This window comes from Notamacropus eugenii, chromosome 3, assembly GCF_028372415.1.
Source record: "Notamacropus eugenii isolate mMacEug1 chromosome 3, mMacEug1.pri_v2, whole genome shotgun sequence".
Taxonomy (NCBI): domain Eukaryota; kingdom Metazoa; phylum Chordata; class Mammalia; order Diprotodontia; family Macropodidae; genus Notamacropus; species Notamacropus eugenii.
The window spans coordinates 284615965-284633485 of record NC_092874.1 but is presented as its reverse complement, the minus strand read 5'-3'; the positions used below and the strand labels follow the sequence as shown (position 1 = coordinate 284633485).

General features: G+C 40.1%; 1 protein-coding gene and 1 long non-coding RNA gene across 20 annotated transcripts in view; one reads left to right on the top strand and one right to left on the bottom strand.

Moving 5' to 3' along the window:
- Positions 1-17521, top strand: part of LOC140534564 (uncharacterized) — a 104700-nt gene that overhangs the window by 3942 nt on the left and 83237 nt on the right. The window lies entirely within an intron of this gene.
- MYBPC1 (myosin binding protein C1) overlaps positions 8606-17521 on the bottom strand; it is a 106928-nt gene continuing 98012 nt past the window's right edge. For 5 of the 11 annotated variants that reach the window (XM_072655718.1, XM_072655717.1, XM_072655724.1 and 2 more), the window contains 3 exons: positions 17097-17233; positions 15179-15365; positions 8606-9344 (listed from right to left, as the gene is read on the bottom strand). In XM_072655718.1, the coding sequence (XP_072511819.1) occupies positions 9244-9344; positions 15179-15365; positions 17097-17233 (425 nt within the window). In that variant the 3' untranslated portion in view covers positions 8606-9243. Of the gene's footprint in view, positions 10725-11782; positions 13099-15178; positions 15366-17096; positions 17234-17521 lie in introns of those variants that run through there. The other 6 variants (XM_072655714.1, XM_072655721.1, XM_072655725.1 and 3 more) reach the window with 4 other exon arrangements.

Below are 17521 nucleotides of genomic sequence, written 5' to 3'. Positions count from 1 at the left end.
CTCTGCAATCTGGACAAACCAGATTTCCTGTTAGGTGCATGTATTGGATGGATCTTCCTTAAGGAAGATAGAGTTGCACAAAGTTGTTGACCTCTCTCCTCCAGAGCCACTGAAGTCCAGTGGTAAGACAAAAGTCAAGATGACATGTATAGTGATGAAATCCAGGCTCCCACAATTAGCCAAGTAGAAATACTATGCAACAAGGGCATGGGTCTTAAGCAATACTTGTTACTTAGGACACCCCATCTCCCATCTCTATGCCTCTGCACTGACTGGAGTTGCACACTTTCCTTCCATTCACATCAGAGTCCCCCTCTTTCTTTAAGATACAGATAAAAAGCACCATCCTCTGAATGAAAGACTTTCAGGATCCCTCCAGTTTCTAAATGCTCTCTCCCCCAATCTTGTATTTAGCTATGTTGTGTATATTTTTATTCAGTCACATTATATAAATGCTGTGTATACATATACATGTATACATATGTGTGTATGTATACATGTATGTGTGTGTGTGTATGTTTGTCTCCCCCTCCAGAATGTAAGTTTCTTGTGAGTCAGGATTGTTTAAGTCTTTAATACTTGTAGACCCAGTGGCAAGCACATTCCCTGGTGCCTGATGGGTGCTAATACTCAATGATTGATTAAGAAGTATTTGGGTGTGTTTCACAGGGGGCACTAGTGTTTTTTGGACTCCAGCCTCTAGCAGGTAACACCAGCTTTGCCAGTTGTTAGACAGGTAAACACACAGGTAAACACAGGAGGACTGCTGGCAGGTGTTCTCCCAATTTGATTCAGGCAAACAGGAAGACAGGAACAGTCACCATAAGGGGTTTAATAAGCTAACCTACTTTATTCTAGTCTATTCTTCTCAGGAGGGAATTACTGATAGTGAGAGCACCAACTCCTACAGCTTTCCCTGATCACTCTTCTTGCAGGGTCAGGTTGGAAGAGGGTGCCACTACCCCTTCAGCTCAATGGGGTTGGTCTAGATGGGCACAGCATTCCATCTCATGTCCCCCTCTAAATCCCTTCTAACACACACAGCACCACACTGTCATATTCCCCATTCACTGATCAATGTCCACTTGATTTATAGGGCAACAGACAAAGGAGGCATATTGCCAGCAATAGCCTCACAAGTTAACTTTAGCAATATTATCATTCAGTGCAAGCATAGTAAAAATTACATTCTGTCACCCCCATATTTCACTGTGCAGTTACAGTAGGAGTGTTTATAAGTCATGAGCCTGGGAAATATTATCTAACACCTGCAAACTAGAGATTGCTATGGCCATGGATCCTAAGGACAAAATCTTCTTTACTTATAGTGTGTCTATGCATATATGTATACATTTATGTATATACTGTGCATGTGTGTTTATGGTATACAAGTGCACATCTATATGCTCATATGTATATGTGCACACTCATCATATGGATGGACATTATATGTGCATGCATTCATGTGGATACATGCACTTTTGTACATGTATACATATATGTATGTATGACCACCCTTTAACTTGCTTTCATTTTCTCCTTCCCCTCTCCCCAGAGAAGCTTTCTCTCATAACACATGTGCATGATCTCACCACTGCATTGGCTGGTTGTGTCTGTGGATGCACATCTCCTTCTGTATCTCTGGTCCCTCTCCTATCCGTCAGGAGGCAGGAGGCATGTTTCATTACAGCAGCTTCTTGAAGGCATTTTTGGTCATGGCTTTGTTCCCAGAAGTCTGGTTTGCCCACATTGCAGAGGGCAGGAGAGGGAGTAACCTCCAATGAAGCTGTTACATTGGAGCCAGGTGGTGGAGGAGCGAAAAGCTGAACAGAGGAGTTAATACAGTAGTTTAATTGAGAAGTAAGAAGAAACCACTGGATTTGGTTCAATTTGTATCTGCATTTAAGGAAGGTTACTTTGACAGCAGTGTGTAGGTGCGGCTAAGTAGTAAGAGACGAGGGAGAAATTGGTCAGAATTCTTAGGTCTTTCAAAGCTGTTTTCCTTCATTTTATTTTTGTGGTCACTATGGGAATTATTCTCTTATTTTGGCATATTTCTCTCTATCAAATCATAAGTCTTCCCATGTTCCTCTGAATCTGTCAAATTTATCATTTCTTAAGACACAATAGTATTTTTGTAAACCTGAGTCCTTTCCTTCTGTCTTGGACTTCTTGGGGACTTCTTTCTTTGAGCCCTTTGGGGTGGTAGTAGCACTGGGTCTACATAGTTTAAAAATGGGTTTTTTATGCTTTTTAAAAATATCATTCACGATCTTCTGCTCTCCTTTCCAAGCACCAAAGTAGAAGGCTTCCCTTGTAACAGAAGTATATAGTCAAACAAATGAGCACATTGGCTGTCAGAGAATGCCTCTGATTCTGCACCTCCAATCTAGCCTCTCTCTACGAAGAGATGGGAGTGATATTTCATCAGTCTTGTGAAGATGGATAGATGCTTTAGTCTGAGTTCTGAGGTCTTCAAAGTTGTTTTTCCCTCACATAGATTATTCTGATTTTGCTCATTTTACTATGCATCCAGTAATACCTCATCCATATTTCTATGAACCTATCCTATACATCAGTTTCTATGGAGCAGTAATATTCCATTACATTCATACACTATTATCTCTTCAGTGATTCCCCAACTGATGAACCAGCTGTTCACATTCCCACTGTATCTCTCCTACAATTATCTCAGTCTGATTCCCCTTTCAGCTAGAAATGATCCTTTCTTCCTAAAATTCTTTCTTTTTTCCTTTTCTGTTTTTTCTTTCCTTCTTCCTTCCTCTTCTTTTTTATTTTTTCTTCCTTCCTCTTCCCTTCTTCCCTCCTTTCCTCCTTCCCTCCCTTCCTTCTCTCCTTCCCTTCCTTCCCTCCCTTCCTCCTTTCCTCTCTTTCCTTTCTGTATTGTTGTAGTCAGTGTACATAGATTTCCAGTTCTGCTGATCTTACTTTGCACCACTTTCTTCAGATGTGTATTTGTGTATGTGTGTGTGTGTGTGTGTGTGTGTGTGTGTGTGTGTGTGTCCTTATATGGTTCCTATTTTTTATGGCAACTGAATATTCTTTTAAAATATGGTCATTTGTTGAGCCATTCTCCAATTGTTAACTATCTGTATCATCCAGTTTTCTATTACACAGAACAGCTATAAATATTTTTGGATAGATTGGTCCTTTTTTCCATTTTTTGTACAGGTTGGTGCTTTTATTTTTTGGATATTTTTTCCTTTTTATGATAATTTTCAGACTGAGTTCTAAGAATGGAGTGAAAAGTAATTCTTTGACATTGCGGATTTCCATTTGCCTTCCACAAAAATTAACATACGATACAAAAATGTAATTCCATTAATGACCCTTAAGTTCCCTTAATGAATTGACTAGAAATAAAACCAGTTCATTAAATGACATTATTCAAAAGAGCAAAGATTTAGAGCTGTAAGGGACCGTTGGCTCCCATCAACTCTAACCCATTTTACAAATGAGGAAACAGGCCCAGAAAAGCTAAATGAGTGGCCCAGGGTCATGGAGCCAGGAAGTGACAACACACACAAACCCTAGGCAAAGTAATTCTCTGATTTGGGTAGAAAACAAAATCTCCTTTTCTACCACCTGGAGGAATCCAGTATCAGTCGTATGGCAGGGAGGCACAGTTTAGAGGGGAGAAATTCCATTTAGGGCTAAGGAGGATAGAAAGAAAGGTAGAATAAGCAGCTCCATCTGTTTCCAGGGATCAATACCTGCTCCTTAAGGCATGACCTGATTTCCACGCTGCCTCCATAGCAGCTGGAGATTTTTCACGGATTCCTCCATGGGCTTCACATTTCTCAAATCAGCCTGAAGGACGTTTGTGAATGAAGCTGGAGCCTCAAGGACAAGGGTCTCATAGCTGGATGGATGCCCAACACAGACAGCCCTTACTGACATTGTGCTGAGCATGGAGCTGGGAAGTTGCCACAGCTTCTGGGCCATAGATGTTCAACCCCTCAAGGCAATATCCTGTTTTCACATGCTTCCTGAACAATTTTCTCCTCTCTGAAGAATTGTGACTTTCCCCTGCCTCACTAGAGTTCCAGCTTTCTGTTAGGGGTTCCTGTGAGTGAAACAAGACCTTCATTTTTGTTGTGTAGAACTGCAACAAAGGTAAGGCAACCAGGATTTTGCACTAGGGTTTAGGAAATTTAGGGGGCACCAGTATTCCTTGTATGCCTTTAGCGGGTAGAAACAACTTTACTTAAAAGAGTTACAAGATTCAAGCTTCTGCAAGCTATCAAATGTCATTCCTCACCCTCCAGCCCTACATGCACCTCTACCCCAGCTGCCCTGCCCTGCTCTCTCCCCCTGGTGGCTTCTTCTCCAGCCCTGGTGGTCCAAGGGTGGGTCCAAACCCACCCCTGAATGTATTTTGTGTTTTGTTGTGCTCCCTATATAACAACATGACGTGCTTGGGATAGTATAGGCATATTTTATATATATTTTTCTGTGCCCCTCCTCTTAGTTTACCTTTCAGCGTGAAAGTTTGTTTATCGTGAAAAAATTGTTTTGAATGTGACAACACACACACACACACACATGCACACACACTCCAGTATTGTTTTGTGTGACTTAAAACAGGCTGACTTTTTTCAAAACAAAACTGTAGTCTGGAGAGACCAATGGGAAGACTAGGAGAATCTATATATAGAAAGGAAAAAGGGCCAAATTATTTAGAACCAATATGTAGTCATACAATATATGCCATAGCATCGTTAAAGCCCAACTTCACAAGGCAGACTCCTCCCCACTTGGGCTACAACACGTCTCTCACTGGTCCAACCCCAGATCCAGCTGCACCACATCTGGATAGACAGAAATGGGGAGCCAGAGAAACTCTTTTCGACCCTGAGATTTTTTTTATTTGAATGTATAACCACTAGGTAGTATTGCTAGCACAGTATATTTAGGAGTTCTATAGAATCCTCTGTTGTCAAGCACACTTTGATAAAGAGGAAGTGCTAGACCAGTTCTGTATTTGGGGAGTTTCTTTCTATCTGCCAGGTCTACCTCTCTTTCCACAGGTTAGTGCTGGGTTTGGAGTCTGGAAAACCTGAGTTCAAATCCTGCCACTGACCACTAGTTATATGACCCTAGGCATAGGCAAATCACTTAACCTTTCTCTGCCTCAGTTTCCTCATCTGTAAAGTGGGGAATATAAATATCACCTACTTTACAGGGCAGTTGTTGGGATCAAGTGAAATAACGTAGACAAGCACTTTGTAAACCTTAAAACATCATCCATTATCTACCTAATCAAAGCAAGCTCTGTACCCCACCCACTGGTCAACTCCATTTCCTTCTTCTATACCACTTCAGTAAGTGCTAGTCATGTAACTCTGGCATGATGATGATGCGGGCTTTACACAGAGCAGATGAATATACTTAGATATGACATGCAGTTACTCTTAGCATAGAATCCATAAGCAAACAAATAGGACATAATAATCAGAGAATAATAAGCCAGGTACCAAACAGCTTCCAGTCTACCACTCTTCCAGATCCTGGAAGGCTCACCAAACTAGGATTAGGCAGTCGCCTCTAGGATTGATCTAAACCTACACTTCTCGTCAATGTTTCATTTGAGTTCTCCCTCAAGCAGGCAAAATAGCGCGCCCCCCCCACTTTTCTCATAGAATGGTCATCATCTGCACACAAACTCTGGTGTCAGGGTCTTAGCTCATTCTGGAGTGTTGAACTTGAAATCTGCTGCAAGCTGGTACCTCTAAGGGTGATGATTTCTCCAGTCTTAGCAAGGATCTGTGACTTCTGACTTAAACTTACATCTGCCAGTGAGGAGTGACCAGTCCTGGTAGTGTGCCATGACTCATGGTTCTTGTGTCCCTTTCTCCTGGACCTTCAATAGGAAGATGAGGGGTGCTTTTTGTCCCATCTGTGTCTCACCATTTGACTTCCCATCACCCCATTCCCACCTCCATTCCCCACTACTTCTGTTAATAGGGTTGGGGAGAGGCAGATAACTATCCTTATTTCAATTCAAAACATGTTTTCTAAATGCTTTTTATGTGGAAGGCGCTGTTCTTGGTACTAGAGATCAAAAGAAAAATGAAACTTCCTGCTTTGAGAGAGGTAATACTTGATGGGGTCTGTGTGGGGCAGTATTTTAGATACATTAGGATAAGATGCAAATGTGTTGTTGGTCTTTTATTTTTCAAAAGAGGATCAACAGAGTGATGACTTGTGTGTGAATTGGATTTAACTGAGGCAGAGTTGTGCAAAGTCTTCTGCCTGACTCTCTTCTAGAGTTATCAAAGTCCAATGGAAGGACAGAAAACTGGTTATGGCCTGGAATGCAGTGGATGACCTTGGCATCTTTGATGTCTGACCAAGCTCTAATCACTCTACAGAGATTGCTTCAGCCAACCTTCATTATCATTGAAATAATTGTTCCCATTTGACCATTTTCCATTCCCCTGGAGGAAGTCTTTACATGCTTAGGATAGACATTCCCTTAACTCATGTGTTAAGCTCAAAGAAGATACCAAGACAAAGTACTCTAGAAAAATTTGAGGAGAAAAGGAGGACTTCTAGCTTGGGGACAGGGAGGGGTTAAGGAAGGAACCCTAAGCTGAGGCTTGAGGGGAAAAGTTTTGGCTGCATAGATGTATCAAGGTGGAAAAGAGCAAAATGAGAACAGGCAGGAGCTAATAGTCCAGTTTGGCTGGTATACAGAATATGTGGAGGGGAATAATGTGAAATATGCTAGAAAGTTAGGTTGGAGATATGTTACAAAGAAACCGTAATTGCAAACCAAGGAGATTACTTTTTATCCTATAAACAATTGAGAGCCATTGAAAATTTTTGAGAAATTGAGCTATAGGAACATTTTGAAGATTATTTTGGCAATTCTGTGAGGAATGGAATGGAGAAAGGATAGAAAAGAGGTAGGTAGACCATTTGGGAGGCAATCATAACAGTCTAGGTAAGAGGTGATGAGGTTGTGAATGTACACAATTATCCTGATTACAAATGTAGTGCTTCATGTATTACAAAGGAGTGAGGTGGCAAAACTGAACTTCTTAATGTCAAATTAATCCTGGGGGCTGTACAATTTAATTTTTATTTCACAATATGGCTATAAAATTGAAGATTTTTAGAGTAGGAGCTCAGTAGCAGGGATGTGTGTGTGTGTGTGTGTGTGTGTGTGTGTGTGTGTGTGTGTGTGTGTGTGTGTGTGTGTGTGTCCAAGGCCCAGCTGAAACTCTTGAGTAAGTTCTTGGCCCCATAGCTATCAGCTCCTAAATTGCAAAGGGAATATGAGAAGTAGCCTTGGAAGGAATACCCACATCAATTAAGTTCTAGATGATTGAAGTTGAAGAGGCGATTCCATTATATTCCATCTCCTACATGAGATAAAGAGATGAGATGATGAGAGAAGCCCACAGAGGAGACAGAGGACAAAGGAGGAGAAGGTAGCCAGGAGGAGGGTGATGGTCCATGGTATCATATGGTACAAAAAGGTGCAGCAGAATGAGAATGGGAACAAGACCACTGGATTTAGCAATAAGGAGGTCATTAGTGGACTTAGAGCTATTTCAGTAGGCTGTGGGCAATGGGAAACCATATTGCAATGGTGGTGAGAAGAGGCAGTGAATTAGACCACTGCTCTTTCCACAAATTTGGCAGCCAAAGGAAGAGACGGGATAGCCAGGGACAGTTTGGTTACCCCCTCTCCAAACACTACAACTACTTGGACTTGCTTTTTCCTTTTCCTTGTCATGCCACTCCTAATCATCTGTACCCACTGAGGCAACAGGACCTGGATTCGAGTGTTGCCTTTGAACCTTATAAGCCATGTGAGCTTAAGCAAGTAATGGAGTGCACTGAGTTTTGGAAAACACTTTACCTGTTATTTCTTTTGATCCTCACAACCACTCTGTGAGGCAGATGTTATTACTATTACCATTTTACAGATGAGAAAACTAAGGCTGAGAGAGGTTAAGTGATTTGTGCAAGACCACACATCTAGTAGATGTCTGAAGCAAGATGTGAACTCAGGTCTTCCTTACTCCAAGTCTAACTCCCTATTCATTGTGTAAGGATAAGGAATAAGGATAAAGAAACCTCAGGTTCCTTATCTGTAAAGTGGGGATAATAATGCCTGCAGCAGAGTTTTTGTAAGGGTCAAATTAGATCATATATGTAAAGCATTTTATAAACCTTAAACATTCTATAAATATGAGCAAGCATCATGAGTTAGTTTATTAATTCCCACAATAAAAAAGAAAATTTAAAGTTTTGTGATTCTATATTATGTCTATAAAATATCAGCCCCTAATGCTTTAAGGCTACTGAGCAGTTATGGATGTGTAGGCTCTCAAAAAAAAATAGCTACGTTCTTTCACATCTTCCCCTAGCAAACTTCCTCTCCCAACCCTCCCCCTCCTCCACCAGCCACCACCCCAGGAAATGTGGGAGAAGTTGATGAAAAGATGACAGCAAAAGTGTCTGTGGGCTCCTCAACTTAAAAAAAAATCTGTCTGTAAGGCTTCCTCTCCCCACCACCACCACCACTAAAAAAAAAAAAAAGAAAGAAAATACACATACACACACAAGATGTGGGCAGGTGTTTTTTTTTCTCCAACATAAACACTATGTTTTTAAAATCATTATTATACAATTAACTGAACACATTTTGACTTCTGTTGATAACGAATTGATTTTCAAGGTGAGGTCTTAGGAAATAAAACACTTTTAGTGAATTCAGTTGAACACTGGCTAATGCAGGGGGCCACTGGTGCTGGGCAGCAGAGGGGTGTGCTGCCCTAAATGAATGATGCTGGGAGCTGTGAAAAATCCATTTTCCTTAGGGGATACACAGGTTTCATATTGCTTCTTCCACATTGCCTCTGGATTATCATTATACATTTCTGGCACTCTGCAGTCTGACAAACACACATCACAGGGCATGCTTACTCTGTTACTTTCCTTTTCTTTCTTTTTCTTTTCTTTTTTTAAATAAGGTACAATTATCATCAAACACAATGCAAGGCTGAACGTAACCAAAGGCCTGTCTTCCAATCTCTGTCTTTCCAAGAATGTCCACTCTAAGCCATCCGTGGGAATATTTTATTTTCAACAGAAGGAGGAAAGAAATGACCACACTTGGGTTGCTATTGGAATAACAATAACAAAAAAATGTTTTCCCACTGGCAACCAGTTTTCACTACAGTAGCAGGGAAGCACTGGGCAGCCTCAGTTTCCCTCAGGATTGCTTGATTCCAAGTCTCGCAAATATGAATCAATTATGTTTGGAGGCACACCTTGCAAAAGAAGCCTGCAGAAGGAAAGGCCACCTACAAAGGAGAAGAAAAGAAAATAGTTCAATATATCTGAGAGAGACAGGCCTACTTTACTGTCTGAGGCCCTGAGAAGGGGAGGCAAAGAGCCTTTAAGTTCCTGCTGGGGAATCTTGTCCTGACTTTAGTACATTTAAGAAAGAGAAACAGCAGGCATTTTGGAGGAAGAGGCAAGTTTCAGAGCAGGCCTCCTAAGCATTCTAGATACCCACTGTCTTTCAAATTTGGTGCTGATTTCAAAATATTGACTCTTCTTAATAGGTATGAATACTCTACGCATGGCTTAAGTGTATGAGCCAAACAGTGGAGTGACTTCACCTAGACTGTGGATGAGCACCAAGATCCACTTTCACCTATTTTTTTTTGGTGGTGCATGGAGGACTCCATCTGTGATTTCCTTCTGGAGAAACTCCCTGCACTAATGTAGACCAATATCTCCCCTTCAATTTGTAGTCTTAAGTGCCTGGGTAACTGAGAGGCAATAACTCACCCAGGGTCACACAGTTAGTGTCTGTTTGAGGTCAGGTATGAGCTCAGGTCTTCCTGACTCCCTTTAGTTACTCACACACAGTGCTGCTTCTCCAGCTTAACCTTCAATCTTCTAATTAAGTGGATAGCATTCCGACCCAGCAACATAAGGGACAGCTCTTGAATAAAGCTTAAATAAATCAGCCAGAATATCTTTTTTTCTGGGGGCCAATTTGGGAAAGATGAAAAATATCACATTGAAAATAACAGGACTGCCCTTATATTTGGTGGGAACACCTACGGATCCCTTGTACTTACCTTTGCTGCTAAGTTTGTTGTTTTAAAAAATTAAATCCATTCAGAAGGAACCTTTTGGAACAACCTACCCAAACCTCTTAGGGAAGGGCTCCACTAATCTCTAACAAAAGTGCACTTCAGACAAAAGCAGCATGCTGTTTGACATTCTTTGAAAACTTCCCCAATGCAAGTTTCAGAAAACCATTCTTTTCTTAAAATGAAAAAAAAATCCAATCACGTCTCAGAAGAATGCTGCCATTTGTTTATGGGTCCATTCCTTGATGCAGTTAGCTACAGTATGCTGTCCCACTGAATCCAGCTATGTTCAAGGCCTCATGCTCTATCTTGTGACAGAAACAAGTTTCTTAGAATGCTCACGTTATTGTGATGGGTGAGTACTAGTGGTTAATGTCAAAGCTTCTGAAATGCACATTTAAACTACTGAATTAGTGATTAACGACATACCATTTTCATCAGGTCACATAATGAAAATCATGCCATACTCCACAGGCTCTGTATGGCTTATGACAGTCATAAGCTTCATAGGCCGAAACCATATGAAAGCTTACCTGAGATGACACTATACATTCAAAAATCCTTACTGCGCTACAACTAAGGGAGAGAGAGAGAGAGAAGTTATAAGCATTAATAAAGGGCTGACACCAAGGTGGATGACTTGTTGGATAAAATTATTTTCACAGTTATGGTAGATGAGGAGATGATTTAATGAATCCTTAGTCTTGTAAAAGATGTAGAAAATAGAAGCATATGGAAAATAAAAGGCAGGATCCAGTACCACTTCAAAGGGATCATTAATATGTGAAAGCTTTATTAATATGCAGGACCAAAGGAAATTGACTCCTAGTCTTTTTGCCTTAGCGGATGGTAGAGCCAATCAGATTGTGCGATGGATGTTTATGGTAATAGCTTCCAAACCATAAGCTTAAGAAGAAACTACAACATATATATATGGCGTTTTTCAACAAAAGAAAAACACAGACATAGCACCATGACACATATATATATGCTGAAACTCCAAAGGCGAAATCATCAAGTAAATCTAAGTTAGTCTGCTGAGCCCTGTTGGACGGTTATGCTCTCTGAGTGCATTATATGTAAAGTTTCACACTCTAAGATGGAGGGCTCGAATGAACAGAAGCCCTTAGCATACCCTGAGTCTAGAGGAGGGGGGGGAGTGTGTGGGACTAAGACGAGTTCAGCATTAAGTGCTCAGAATGTAAATTTCTTGAGAAAAGGGACGATTTAATTTTTGTCTTTGTAATTCTAATGGCCTGGAAATGTGCCTGGCATATCACATGCTTGTTGATTGGCTGATTATGAGATCATAGACATGGAACAAGAAAGGACCATTGAGTCCAAAGAATCATTTTGCACATGAGGAAACTGAGGCCCAGGGAGATGAAGTGACTCAGGCTCAGACAGCTAGTAGGTGTCTGAGATGGGATTTGAACTTGGGTCTTCCTGACTCCAAGCCCAGAACTTGATCTACCATACTACATACCTGCCTTTATTGATCTTCATCTAGAAAATGTATTTTAAAAGATAGTTTCAATCTCTTCCCATTTTGGAGGCTATAAATATAATTTCTGAACGTTCATAATCAATCAATCAGGAAATATTTATTAAGCACTGACTACATGCCAGGCAAGTGCTGGGGATACACAAGGAAAATTTACTGTGGCCTTTGTATTGCCAACCTCTTAGGGTGGCAGATCTTTTCTTCACCCGCCTCACAGACTGAATCTTAATCGATGTTTTTGGACTGGGAAGGATTGAATGTAAAAATGTGTTTGTATCTACATCGACATATATGAGCATATGTACATATATACGTAAAGCATCGATCTACGTGGACATGGAAAGCCTCTTAGAGGTCATTTAGTCCATCCCCTGATCTTACAGGTGAGGAGCCTGCGGGAGGCCCAGTCAGATTCTGTGACTTAGCCATAGGATTCTTTTCCTCCCACTACTGCACCATGTACTTCATATTCCAAATGAAAACTGCTGTTCTTGCTTATATGATTTGAAAATACGTACAAACATAAGCATATATGTATAATATGTAATATATATGTAAAATGTATGAAATAAAGCTAGCTTTATACATGACATCCCTTCACGCAGGGTCCTGGAAGTGTCTTGGGTTTTATGTAAGGACATAACTCTCCGTACTAATTTCAGCCACATGAAAATGTTCCAACTGTCTGGTAGTGATGGTTATAGACATATTCAGAGTTTGTTAGGTCCCTCAAGCTTAACCCTCTAATCAAAGGGTCCCAAACCCTCTTTCTAAAATGTGAGCATTTAAAGCTGCTCATCCTTTCAGACCTTATCATGCGGTTTAAGAAGCTAATTCGTAAACTTGTCTTAAAGCAGTGATGTCAGACTCAAATAGAAACAAGGGCTTTTATTCCATACATAAGGATCCCCACAGGCCACATATTGACTTGGTTTTAAAATATGATATCATCTATTTTCTCTTGTGTTTTTATTTATTTTGTTAAATTTTTCTTAATTACATTTTAATCTAGTTCAACTGTACTAGGGAGCGTGATATGCTGTGTGTTTCACAGCTCTCTTTGAAAGGACAGGAATCTATGCTATGTGAAGATCTTCTTTTGTCAGTTCGCAAGATGATAATGACCTTGCTGTTAAAAATGAGATGCTTCGTAGTTGTAATTTGGTGGCTTGTTACGCTGCCTGACTTCCTACCTGATAACTTATCTTCTCTGTTAGTTTACTGTTCTTGAATAATTTGGCCTTCCTCACTCATGGCATAGCTATTGTATGCCATGAGGACAGTGTAAAAGCAGAAGGAAAGGCAAGCTTTACATGCAAAATGCATTTTCATGTAAAATAGGAATGGAATGGAAAGTTATATCCAGTGGGATATGAATTTTTTAAACCTGTTGCTGCCCCGCCAAGAAGACTGGTTGTCCTGGGGTAATTAATCCTTGATATATCACTGCAGAATTAGAATAGTGGGACCGGTTTTTATTGATTCTCAGCCGACATTCTTACCTTTCAAATTTTAAACAGTTTAATTCTGTTTCAATCAGCTATTGCCTTCACAACCAACAATGTTTTCCAAGCTATCAAAACTCACATCACATTCTCATGAATTCACTGATTGATACATGATTTCCTAATGACAAAATGCTTATTTAAAATTCAAATGGCAAAGCATTAGGAGTGTCCCATGTTTAATCCCCCCAAAATACATTTTTCTAAACTACTTTTATGATGTTATAATTTTATAAAATTAGCAGATTTCATTTACTTTCAAAATATGGTGTAGAGGAATTATTTTTTAGAAGGTGCCTTGCATGTTTCCATATAAACAGTCACTTTATTAAAAACAACAATGCCATCTATTGAAATTGACAACTAAAATGATATCAGTTGAGATGCAAGATGGAGCATTTTAAATTATTGGTTATTTTGTTTGAATCCAAAACAAACATTTGATTAAATCAAGAAAACAGCAGGGAAAATATTGGAATAACTGTCATAGCTATAAAATTTATAAAAATGTAACATGCCTTTATATTTGATTGAAAGTCACCTATTCAGAAAAAAATAATTCCTGTTATGCATTTACCAGTCATAAAAATTCTGCTATGTAATCAGACAAAACCATTAGAAAAAATGCTTAAAATTAAGCTTTAAAGATAATTCTATATTTTTAAAAGCATATATTCAATTCTCTGCCATATTTACTCATTTGACTTTTTTGAAGATCCTTTCATTAGATTTTTAGATTTAAAAAAATTCAATTTTATAGTAGAAGTCCCTTGAACATTTGTTCTTTGAATTTCAAAAACAGACATTAAAAGGGAGCTTTTCCATGAGCAAATTGGGTTTAAAAAACAACCCGCCCCTGCAACATGGGCACATAGATCTACGGCTGCAAGGGTGTTCAAAGGTCGTTAAGTTCCCACTCTCACCCTCCTAACCCCCCTCATCTTACTGAGGAGGAAATTCAGACTTAGATTAAGTGCCCAGGGTCACACAGCTAATGTCAAAAGCAGGATTTGAACTCAGGTCTTCTTGACTCCAACTCTATGTCCCATTTCCGAGTTTAGGATTCTGTCGTATAGAAATGTAAGAAAACTCATGGCCTCAAGAATTTAATGCAATGAGAACAAGAAAGGATGCTTAAGGATTATACCAGATGTTCTAGTCATGGCCATCTGGTTGGTGGAAGGGGGTCAATGGAAACTCAAAACACACTGCAGTTTCCAGGAGAAACATACAGCATAAAGATCATAATCCATCATGCTACATCCCATGGGTAAACAAAAATACTTATACTTACTGTGGCATTTTTTTGTTTCCCCAAAGAGTTCTTAGGACATTGTGGCCAAAGGGGCTGTGTCTAATGGGTTGACAAGGAATAACCATGATTTGGCCAGTTACGCCAAGGAAATTAAGCATCCTCACGGCTTAAAATGCATTTTTTAAAAGTAACACCTTTCAAAACAAATACAAATAAAATGCGTCCCTAGAAGCACAAGTTCTCTAGGACTGTTTTAAATCAGCTTTTCAGATGACATCCCATGCACAAGTTGCATTTTTTAAATGTATTCTTCAGTATGCCAGTAACGGTTACCCAGGTATATACTGCTGAGGTTAAAGTAATTATTTAATTCAAAAAGTTAAAAAAGTTAATCTTTCCTCTTGAATCACCATTTCATTAGATAAATTCATTTCTCTGAGGCTCTTTAGCTATGGACAAATCGCTTTCCTAGGATGTCATCATTTTTCCATTACTCACCAAACTGCTCACACCTTGGCAGTCCACTGACGTCAGTCACCGTACCTTGAGCAGACAAGACTTACAGAGGATAATATAGACCCACTTTAAATAATTACATTACCCTTACATAGGATATCAGCATAAAGGGAGATTTAGAAGCTTTCCCCCCATTTTAGACACTATAATCTTATTTTTCTGTCTTTGGATTTAACAGAGATGATTAAAAAATAAAAGAGTAGGGCCTTAATTCACTTCAGTGAATTAAGAAGGATTTTAGAGATCATACCTTTCACCTCCAGTTTGCATTCAATTTCCACTGTCCCCAGGTCATTGACTGCTTTGCAGCAGTAGGTCCCTCCGTCATAGGGGCTGGGCTTACGGATCTCCAAAGTACAGACTCCTTGGTTACTGAACATCCTATATCTTGGGTCATTCACAATGGCAACTTTATTTTTCATCCAGGTTATCTTGGGCTGTAGTTACGAAAGGAGAGGAAAGAAGAGGGAGAGGAATGAATTATAAAAAGTTTAGCAGAGGAGCAGCAAAGCCACAGAAAATAAGCTGTGTGGATGGTTTTTGGTTTTACATCACAGTCATTCCCTGATATCTCCATCCCTGGCACTGAAGCCTTCTTTCCTTCCTTCCTTCCTCCTTTCCTTTCTTTTTTCTTATAAAAAAAAACATTGAGCAAGACTAATCAGTACAGTAACCAGGTCTAACAATTTATGCACCCCTCCACACCTGGAGTCCCCCATCTCTCTATAGAGAGGAGGGAGGTACATTTTCACCCCCTGTTCTCCTAGACCACATTTGGTCATGACAAGTGGTCAGCATTCAGCTGCTTTTCAGCGTGTACCAAAGAATTTTAGAGGAAGACATAGGGAAAGTGGAAAAAGAATCCACAGCAACACCAGTTGTTATTGTTTTCAGTTCTGTTTCCTGTTTGTGTAGAGAATGCTCATGAATAGTCCTGGAGACAGATTTATTCAGAATTAATTTTGCTAGAACAGAGAGATAGCACCCCTTTATGGATCTGTAATGGCCATGATATTGCCTTATCCATCATGTTTTGGGACTCTTTTACAGACACTTCCAGAAGTATCACTACTGACTACTTTTGCCTCCTCTTTTTTTTTTTTTTTTATCAAAGATTTTGTTTCTCTGGTACTTTAAGGCTTACAAAATGTTTCAAATCCCACAACCAACCTGAGAGGCTGGTAGTATAAGTAGTGCCCTCATTCTCCAGATGAGGAAGCTGAGGCTCAGATTCATTAAATGACTTGGTTTAAACAGTTAAGAGCTCAGATCAGGCCTCAGGTCTCGACTTCAATCTCTTTACAGTACCGACTCCCTCACTATGGAATTTCTTGGAGGGACATTCTCTTTCCCCAACAGTCCCCTCCAGACTGCCAAAAGCTGAATTTGGGTCAGACTTCCCCTTCTGCCAAACTACTTCACTCACTATCCATTAGCAGATCACCAAGTTAGGAAGCAGTGGAGATGGAATTTGAATGCAGAACCCTTGATACCAAAGCAAATGTTTTCCCCCATCACACTATCCTGCCACTTCTAACCCTAACTTAAAAAATGCCCAGCCCTGAGAGTTAAAGAAATATTAGCATCCCCATGCTACTGCATTAATCCTGTGTAAATAGTTACTTATCTGCAGGGAAGAGAGAAAATAGCCCTTGAAAGGCTGACATATTGTTTGTTTTACTAATAATGTGGTGGCAAACATAAAAAGCATCCCCAGGCACATCTTGACTGATTGGAATTGACTTCTAGCAAAATAAAATACTCTTGGAAAATGCCTTTCGTTAACATCAGAGGAAGCTAACTCTAGAGAAACACTAAGACAGCCTGATGGGATCATAAAGCCTTGTAGATAAAGAGCCAGAAGGGGCCTCTAGGGTCCTCATTTTGTAGATCAGGTTACTGAGGCCCAGGGAGGTGAGGAGTCTTCAAAGTCTGCTTAGTCCAGCCAGTCTCCTCTTACAGAAGAGAAGCATTTTGCCCAAGGTGACACAAGTAGTGTCAGAGGTAAGATTTGAACCTGGGGCCTCTGATTCTGGAGATACTGCTCTTTCCCTTGTGCTGTACAGAGTTTACTTTTAACAAGGTCACTTGTGAGGAAGGTTTGCCCAGCAGCTTTGTGCAGGATGGGGTTGTGTGCAGCACACAGCACAGGAACTGGTTGATGGTACCTTTGGATTTCCTCTAACACTGCAGTTCAGGGTCGCGTTATAGCCTGCTATGGCATAAGTGTTCACCAGAGGCTGGGTAAACATCGGTGCTTCAGTGAAATCAAAGTCTTCATACACAGGGTTTTTGTAGACTTTCCCTACGGGGAAAAACCACACATAGAAAAAAAATATATGAAATAGTCCAAAAAAGGGAACATTTATGGCATACTTTCCAAAGAAGCTTAGCAAATATCAGATGGCACATACAAAGTCAATCCTTTGGTTTCCTGTATGTGTACACACATGTAAATGTCTCTTGCAGACACGCACCCACATGTATACCGTGGCTGGTTCTACCCCCTCCTCCTTCTCTTGACTAATGAGGTATTCAATCAAACAGGAAAACAGAAGCTGCTTTTCAGATTGGAATGTGATTTGGAGAAGTC